We start from the raw sequence: 9,112 nt of genomic DNA on the forward strand, positions 1-9,112 counted from the left end.
ACTTCATGGAGAATTACACAGATCCCAAAGAAAGAGAATATATTCTAAGGCTCAGTCATACTGGTGTGTGTGGTGGGGGGATGTGGAGGTGGAGGGATGTAGAGGAAACTATGGTTTACCTGGGTTCAGGTTTGTGTAAGTTCCTATTAAGTGCAAGTGTCTGTCTGTCCACAAAGTGCTATATTTGGTTCCTTGAACACCAGTAACCATCATTGTCACCTCCTGGGCAATAGATATTTTTCTTTTGCCCATAATCCCCATGTGCAAGGGTTTACAGATGTGCAAGGGACATGTACAGATGTAGTAAAAGCTGACATGTCCCTCTCAGGTGCTATGGAGACTGCTGTAGCAACGAGAGCATCTTGAACATGGAATCTAAATGATTTCTCTTTCCAGATTGACTCCTATCTGACTTTGTATGGTTTCCATATGAATGCTATTATAATTAATATAGTGGGTGGGGAGATTGCTCTCATGCTCTAAACAGTAGGACAGAATAGTACCTGGTTCTTCCCTCATTCCTTATAGAAGATATTTCACAAAGTTTCCATTCCAGAAGGGAGAGTTAGAGACAATGCTATATGTTAGAAAGGAATATGATGGAAAATTGTCTAAACCTTGAGCTCATCTTGAATTTAGGAGCTGATACCACATAACAGGAGTTTTATGTAGCAAACATAGTGAATTAGTAACACCCTAAATTCATGGTTGCTTTTACTTTCTGGCCTCTCTGTATATGGAACTCTTTCTGAAATACTATTATGCTGTACCTCTTATGTCTCTATTGCTACAATTATGTACATGTGCACTTTTTTGCATTGGAGCTAATAAAACTCAGTGGCTGATTGATTTATCTTCATCCTTTTTCTACAATACCTGGAATGGTATTTGAAAGAATTGTTCAAAGAATTTTACTAACAATAGATGCCTTAATTTCTGAGGAGGAAGTAAGAAGACACTTTTTAAATGTTTATACACTCATGTCTTAATTTATCCTTCCTCTCCAGGTCTTGAGATATGAGTCCTACTTTCTTTTTGGCCATCCTGTGTTTGGGAGTGGTCCCATGTGCCCTAGCGTTTGATCCCAGTTTGGATGCTGAATGGCATGATTGGAAGATGCAATATGAAAAATCATATACCATGGTTAGTAAGGCAGAAACTAATGGACACACAGAGGTACACATGAATGAATTAGCATTGCTCTTGAATTGTCAAGGTGAATTATAGGCGAAACACTTTACCCCTCAATCAGAGATTGTCTAATTGCAGTCAAATGGTGTCCAGATTCCCATTTCCTCAGTACACAGAGAATGGTTACAGTGTCCTGAAATCACTTCCTTTGGTCTTTATTCCCCCACAACTATAAGTCTATCTTCAGGAATTAATTAGAAATAAATACTAAAACTTATCTTTATCTCTAGGAGGAAGAAGGATGGAGGAGAGCAATATGGGAAGAAAACATGAAAATGATCAAGCTGCACAACATGGAGAATAGCCTGGGGAAGAATCACTTCACCATGAAAATGAATGAATTTGGTGACAGGGTGAGTATGGCATGGAATTTTTCACAATGTGTTCACCTTGAGTTGTTTGCCTGGAATCTCTTGTTTTATTATTCTTTATGGATTTTCCTTGAAGACTGCTGAAGAATTCAGAAAAATGATGAACAATATTCCAATCCGGAGTCACAGGAAGGGAAAAATCATCAGAAAGCGTGCAATTGGTGATGTTCTACCTAAATTTGTGGATTGGAGAAAGAAAGGCTATGTGACTCGAGTACGGAGACAGGTATAACAGTGTCAGAAGTTCATGTTCTTAAACTATGTTGAAGTAGAAAATGAGGTAGGGTTTCTGTGTGAACAGTGAGTGTGGAGAGATGTGGAATTCATTTTTTAATTAATTTACATCCCAAATACTGTCCCATCCCAGTTTCTCCTCACAATGTATCTTCCCCAATTTCTTTAACTTCTGATAGGGTGGGGCCCCCTTGGTGTCCCTCAACCCATATGCATCGAGTCTCTGCAGTTCTAGATGTATCTTCTTCCACTAAGGCCAGACAAGGCAGCCCTCTGCTACATATGTGCTGGGAACCTCAATCTAGTCTCTGTATGCTCTTTGGTTTGTGGCTCAGTCTCTGAGATCTCCCAGAGGTCCACAGTAGTTGACACAGTTGGTCTTAATGTGGGGTTCCTGTCCACTTCAGAGACTCAAATTCTTCTCCTAACTATCCTATAGGCCCCCCCCTCTTTGAATTGTTTTGATGTGGGTATCTTCATCTCTTTTATACAGCTGTTCGTAGAGCCCCTCAGAGGACAGTTATGCCAGGTTCCTATCTGTAAGCATAGCAGAGTATCATTAATAGTATAAGGAGATTGGTGCTTGCTCAAGGGATGGGTCTCAACTTGGGAGATTATTGGTTGGCTGTTCCTTCAAACTCTCTTCCATCTTTGTGTCTATATTTCTTTTAGACAGAACAAATATTGGGTCAAAAATTTTGTGGGTCATTTGGTGCCTTTATCCCTTTACTTTTGTTCCTGCTTTGCTATAGGAGGTGACCTCTTCGGGTTCCATGTCCCCACTGTTAAGCACTTCTGCTAAGAACACCCACCTTGACTCCTGGGAGCCTCCCATCATCTCAGGTGTCTGAGATTTCCTAGACTTTACTCCTACCTCTATTCCCCAGCAGTTGAAGATTTCCACTCATTTTCCTGGCCCTTTGTGCCTCTTTCCTGTCTCTCCCCATAACTTATCTTGCCCCCTATTCCCCTCCCCTCCCACTTCCTCCACAGATCCTTCCTCCCTTTGTCCCCCATGACTATCTTTTCCCCTTATACATGAGATGCAAGCATCCTCACTTGGGCCTTCAATCTTGTTTAACTTCTTTGGTTCTGTGGGGTGTATTATGGTGTATTCTGTATATTATGGCTAATATACACTGATCAGTTATTACATATCATTCACGCACTTTTGTGTATGATTTACTCCATTAAGGATGATATTTTCTAGTTCTACCCATTGGCCTACAAAACTCATGATGTCCTTGTTTTTAATAGCTGATCAGTATTTGTTGTGTAAATGAACCACATTTCTATATACATTCTTTGGTTGAGGGACACCTGGGTTGTTTCCAGGTTATGGTTATTACAAATAAGGCTGCTATGAAAATAGTGGAGCATATGTCCTTGTGACATACATGGTGGAGCATCTTTTGGGTATATGACCAGGAGCAATATAGCTGGCTCTTCAGGTAGAACTATTTCCTTTTTTTTTTTTAATTTTATTTTATTCGATATATTTCTTATTTACATTTCAAATGATTTCCCCTTTTCTGGTCCCCCACTCTCTGAAAGTCACATAAGCCCCCTTCCCTCTCCCTGTTCTCCCACCCACCCCTTCCTACTTCCCTGTCCTGGTTTTGCCTTATACTGCTACATTGAGTCTTTCCAGAACCAGGGGCCACCCCTCCGTTCTTCTTGTACCTCATTTGATATGTGGATTATGTTGTGGGTATTCCAGTTTTCCAGGCTAATATCCACTTATTAGTGAGTGCATACCATGATTGATCTTTTGAGACTGGGTTACCTCACTTAGTATGATGTTCTTCAGCTCCATCCATTTGCCTAAGAACTTCATGAATTCATTGTTTCTAATGGCTGAATAGCACCCCATTGTGTATATATACCACATTTTTTTGCATCCATTCTTCTGTTGAGGGATACCTGGATTCTTTCCAGCTTCTGGATATTATAAATAGGGCTGCTATGAACATAGTGGAGCATATATCCTTATTACATGCTGGGAAATCCTCTGGGAATATGCCCAGGAGTGGTGTAGCAGGATCTTTTGGAAGTGACATGCCCAGTTTTCTGAGGAACCGCCAGACTGATTTCCAGAGTGGTTGTACCAATTTGCAACCCCACCAGCAGTGGAGGAGTGATCCTCTTTCTCCACATCCTCACCAATACCGGCTGTCTCCTTAGTTTTTAATCTTAGCCATTCTGACTGGTGTAAGGTGAAATCTCAGGGTTGTTTTGATTTGCATTTCCCTGATGACTAGTGAAGTCGAGCATTTTTTAAGATGTTTCTCGACCATACAAAGTTCTTTAGGTGAGAATTCTTTGTTTAACCCTGTACCCCATTTTTAAATAGGGTTATTTGGTTTTCTGGGGTCTAACTTCTTGAGTTCTTTGTATATATTGGATATTAGCCCTCTATCTGATGTAGGGTTGGTGAAGATCTCTTCCCAATTTGTTGGGTGCCCATTTGTCCTTTTGGTGTTCTTTGCTTTACAGAATCTTTGTAATTTTATGAGGTCCCATTTGTCAATTCTTGATATTAGAGCATACGCTATTGGTAGAACTATTTCCAATTTTCTGAGTAACTGTCAAATTGATTTCCAGAGTGGTTGTACAAGTTTACAGTCCCACCAGCAATGTAGGAGTGTTCCTGTTGTTCCGCATCCTCACCAGCATGGGCTGTCACTTGAGTTTTTCATCTTAGCCATTCTAGTTGGTATAAGGTGTAATTTCAAGCTTGTTTTGATTTGCATGCTAAACATCTCTTAAAGTGCTACTTGGCCATTCAAGATTACTCTGTCGAGAATTATCTGCTTAGCTCTGTACCCCACATTTAAATTGAGTTATTTGGTTTATTGGAGCCTATGTTCTGGAGTTCTTCATATATATATATGAATATATATATATATAATATCCAATATATATATTTGGATATTAGCCCTCTGTCAGATGTAGCATTGGTGAAAAGTTCTTTGCAACCTGTTGGCATCTATTTTGTACTATTGACAATGTCTTTTGTCTTACAGAAACTTTTCAGTTTAATGAGGTACCATTTGTCAAATGTTGATCTTAAAGCTTGAACCAATTGTTTCTGTTCAGGAAGCTGTCTCCTGTATCAATGCATTCAGGGAGATTTCCCACTTTCTTTCCTATTAGATATAGGGTATGTCTTTTTATGTTGAGGTACTTGATCCATTTGGACTTGAATTTTGTTCAGGGTGATAAATATGCATCTATTCTCACTATTCCAGTTAGAATACCACCATTTGTTGAACATATTCTCCCTCTTCCATTGTATGGTTTTGTTTTCTTTGTCAAAAGTCATGTGTCCATAGGTGTGTAGGTTTACTTATGCATCTTTGATTCCTATTTCATTAGTTAATCTGTTAATGTACCAATACCATGAAGTTTTTATCACTGTTGCTCTATAGTACAGCTTGAGTTCAGAAATGGTGATTCCTCCAGAAGTTCAGGATTGTTTTTGCTATCCTGGATTTTTTTGTTTTGCCTATTTAGTTGAGAATTGCTTTCAAGGTCTGGAAAGAAATATGTTGGAATTTTGATGCAAATTGCACTGAATCTGTACATTGCTTTTGGTAAGATGACCATTTTCACTAGTTAATTCTACTGATCCATGGGCATGGACGATCTTTCCATATTCTGATACATTTCATTTTTAAAATATTTTTCTGGTATAAATGATTTTTATAATTTTACAAAGTGTATAAATCTTAGTAATCACCACACACACTTTCTAATAAATAGCCTCTGCCCCCTTCTCTCTATAGAATTGATGCCCCCTTTCATTGTCATTTATAACACATAAAACCAATAGGTCCACACAAAACAAATAGGGGCATGAACAATAGGCCAGATGCTATGTCCTTTGGAGAGCTATCATCCCTTCCTAGGTATCTATCAACAGGTAGTACAGAATTTTCATGTTATTATGTTGCCTTTGTTGCCAGTATAGTTAGTATTTGTTTGTGGATGATCATATTTCATTTTCTGCTTAGACATTCTGTAACTCTTGTTGGGCTTTTGCTGTGACTGGTGCCATAGAAGGTCAGATGTTCAACAAAACTGGAAAACTCATCCCTCTCAGTGTACAGAACCTAGTGGACTGTACTAAAACTCATGGAAATGAAGGTTGCCAGTGGGGTGATCCATACATTGCATATGAATATGTTTTGGACAATGGAGGTCTGGAGGCTGAGGCAACCTATCCATATGAAGGAAAAGTAAGTCAACATCCTATGTTGTCATTGCAACTCAGCTTGGGGTATTGGGCAATTGTAGGGATAATTATCTACCTTCAGAGTTCAGAGTAGGTAGTACAATCTCTTTGTACACCATCAATGCTGTCATTAAAGTGTCACTTTTTGCACAGCTTCCAGGTGCTCCATGCAGCTCTCTTTGGTTCTGTAAATAGGAAGAATTTGCAAACTATTGTACATATAATACAAACTTCTCAATCATTGAAATTTCTTATGGGCCTGGGAGAGATGGCTTAGAAGTTAAGGACATTGGCTCCTCTTCCAGAGAACCCAGGTTCAACACTCAATAGTCATATGGCAGCTCACAGCTGTCTGTAATTCCATTTCCAGGGCATATAATACATGTTCATAGATATATGTGCAGCCAAAGTACAAACCAGTGCTCATAAAATAAAAATAAATAAATGATTTAAAGAAAGCACTAAAATAAAAGTCCTTGTGGACAGGAAGACCATTTTGTCATCATTGAAGGCACAAGACTTCATTTTCTGTTCCACATCTCCTAGAATACTTTCAATTTTTGGGATGACTAATAACATCTGAACATGTAGTATTCTCTGCTGCATTGCAAATTACAGAGTGCTATGGTTGTGACTTTTGCTTTGATGCAGGTTGGTAGAAGTAATTGACTATCTTACCCCTTTTTCTTTTAAAGGAAGGACCATGCAGGTACAATCCAAATAATTCCAAGGCTGAAATCACAGGATATGTGTCCCTCCCAGAAAGTGAGGATATTCTAATGGAAGCTGTAGCAACTATTGGACCCATCTCTGCTGCAGTTGATGCTTCCTTTAACAGATTCGGTTTCTACGATGGAGGTTAGTATATGTGATGAACTACGAAAAAATGTATTATCCTCATACCACTAAATATTCACGGAATCATTTTTCTGTATAAATTGGGATGTTAATGTTTGGGTTTTTGGATTTTCCTTCTGTCCATTCAATATTCCTGAGGGCTGTTTTTCATCCAATCACCCAAATGCAAGTCAATATGTCATAATTCCCAAAATTTATTGGCTAGTTAAGTTTTAAACTCTCAACCATTTGTTGGATGCTTTAAATAATTATAGAGAATGATTATCTGAAATCAATTAAATGTTAACAAAGTATCTTGAATTAAGTAACTTATACCCTGTGAGTTTGAGATGTTATAAAATTGTAGTAGCAAAAGCACACAATTCCAATGACTCATCTCATGTCCACATAGACAAATGTTTATCAACAAATCTGATTTGGATGTATTCAGTTTTCTGTGAGGCTCTATACATGTTAGTAATCCTGGTAACAATTTATCCAAATATTAACTTTAATGGTAGTTAAATAATTTCAGGAACTTTTGAAAATGCTGCCTATAGTTTCTGGCAATGATCACCATCATGTGTCATGGATGCCACACAAAAGCTTCCATTTTAACTCCCAGGTATTTATCATCAGCCAAATTGCAGCAATGATACTGTGAATCATGCAGTTCTGGTGGTTGGCTATGGATTTGAGGGAAATGAAACAGATGGCAATAACTACTGGTTAATCAAGAACAGGTATGATCTACCAAATTAATCTATATCTCAAATTACAGGGGCTAGAGAGATGTATCAGTGGTTGAGTATATTGGCTTCTCTTCTAGGGTACTTATGACAGAATTGCTGGTTGTAGTCAGTAATTGGATACATAGCCTAGAAAACACTTACCCACTTAGTTTGAAAAAACGTGTTCTTGTTTTCCTATGTACATGTGAAGTGGTGTGTACATATATAAATACTTACATATTTTCATGTTTGTGAACATGTGTGTGTGCACATGTGTGTATGAAAGTGACACTTTATTTTCTCAAGCATTATCCAATTTTTATATAGAGACAGTGTCTCCTGCTAATGTAAAGATCAACATCTATTTTGTCTAGCCTGTTTATGCCAGGGCTCAGGTATGCACAGGAATGCCCTGTACCCATGGCTTAATTACTTGGGTTACAAGGGCACTGTAATGTCCCTCTTGCTTCTAAATGGCGCATGAATTTTATCTCGAGTCCATAGTCACTGTCTTTTTTGTGGCTTCAACAACCTTCTCAAAATATGCTATCATAGCATTATCATTCTTTCACTGATTTATTGGTGTATCATTCTTGTGCTATTGCTTTTCTAAAATCTGAGAAATGTTATTTCTGAAACACCTCTGGGTCAGGAATAATCCTTTTTTAATGTTGTAGAATTCAGTCTTCTTTGATATCCTCCTTAGTACTCAGAAGTAGATCCTCTTCTTTTTCTTCTGTGAAATTGTTATTTGTCTGGTGTTGTTATAAATTCTCCATGCTGTTATACTTCTACTAAATGCAAATCATAATTCCTTTCAGCTGGGGTAGAAAATGGGGCATTCGAGGCTACATGAAGATTGCCAAAGACCAGAACAACCATTGTGCAATTGCTTCATATGCCCATTATCCCATTGTATGACCAGTCTGATGTGCACAGGGAAGAATTTTCAGGTAACAGCATTTCCACAGTAATGTCACCCACTTCAGTGGCCAGCCTTCCTTTTTTGTGTTAGAGTTGAATCCTAGAAGAGCTCTGCTGCCATTTAAATTCTCAAAGCTTTCAATTTTTTGACATTATGAGTCAGAACTGTTGCTCTCATTGACAAATATTCATGAATCCTGTGAAAACTTTATTTTTACCATTAATGTTTGCACAAATAAAATACTTTAAAAATTAAATTCTAGTACAATTCATAGATTTTTTGTAGTGACTTTTTTTGTGGTCAAATATAAACACTATCTTACATTCAGGAGTGAATATGGTGCTGGTCTTCAGAAGTAAGTGTGGGTTACTTTTTAGTAATGCATGATATTCTACCATTGGTTGTCATTTTTTCAGGGTTCTATTTATCTAACAGCAACCCTGTTCTGAAAGACTACATGAAAATTTCTGTATGTGGCATTTTTAACTGACACAAATTCACCCAGTTTTAATTCTTGGCTATGCTATGCAGTGAGATGGCATCATGTGTTCCTCCCTACAGAGTGCAGGGCTGTGAATTCTCACCC

At 38.1% G+C, this 9,112-nt stretch overlaps 1 protein-coding gene across 2 annotated transcripts; it reads left to right on the forward strand.

Annotated features, from left to right (window-relative positions):
* The first annotated feature begins 1,017 nt into the window (after positions 1-1,017).
* Positions 1,018-8,522, forward strand: LOC127664822 (cathepsin R-like). Of its 2 annotated transcripts, none has more exons than XM_052157007.1 (7): positions 1,018-1,143; positions 1,422-1,544; positions 1,639-1,788; positions 5,813-6,037; positions 6,729-6,891; positions 7,496-7,613; positions 8,423-8,522. In XM_052157007.1, the coding sequence occupies exons 1-7, from the start codon at positions 1,018-1,020 to the stop codon at positions 8,520-8,522; spliced, it is 1,005 nt and encodes a 334-aa protein (XP_052012967.1). The 2 variants fall into 2 exon arrangements, with proteins under 2 accessions (XP_052012967.1, XP_052012968.1); XM_052157008.1 differs by having other exon boundaries at positions 1,425-1,544.
* Positions 8,523-9,112: the final 590 nt, after the last annotated feature.

Source organism: Apodemus sylvaticus, chromosome 14 (assembly GCF_947179515.1).
Source record: "Apodemus sylvaticus chromosome 14, mApoSyl1.1, whole genome shotgun sequence".
Classification (NCBI taxonomy): domain Eukaryota; kingdom Metazoa; phylum Chordata; class Mammalia; order Rodentia; family Muridae; genus Apodemus; species Apodemus sylvaticus.

Bases quoted from the DNA above. Each gene is read 5' to 3' on its own strand.
- LOC127664822 (XM_052157007.1), top strand. From the start codon at position 1,018: ATGAGTCCTACTTTCTTTTTGGCCATCCTGTGTTTGGGAGTGGTCCCA. The intron at 6,038-6,728 runs GTAAGTCAACAT...TTTCTTTTAAAG, and splicing joins CCTATCCATATGAAGGAAAA to GAAGGACCATGCAGGTACAA. The intron at 6,892-7,495 runs GTTAGTATATGT...TTTAACTCCCAG, and splicing joins ATTCGGTTTCTACGATGGAG to GTATTTATCATCAGCCAAAT.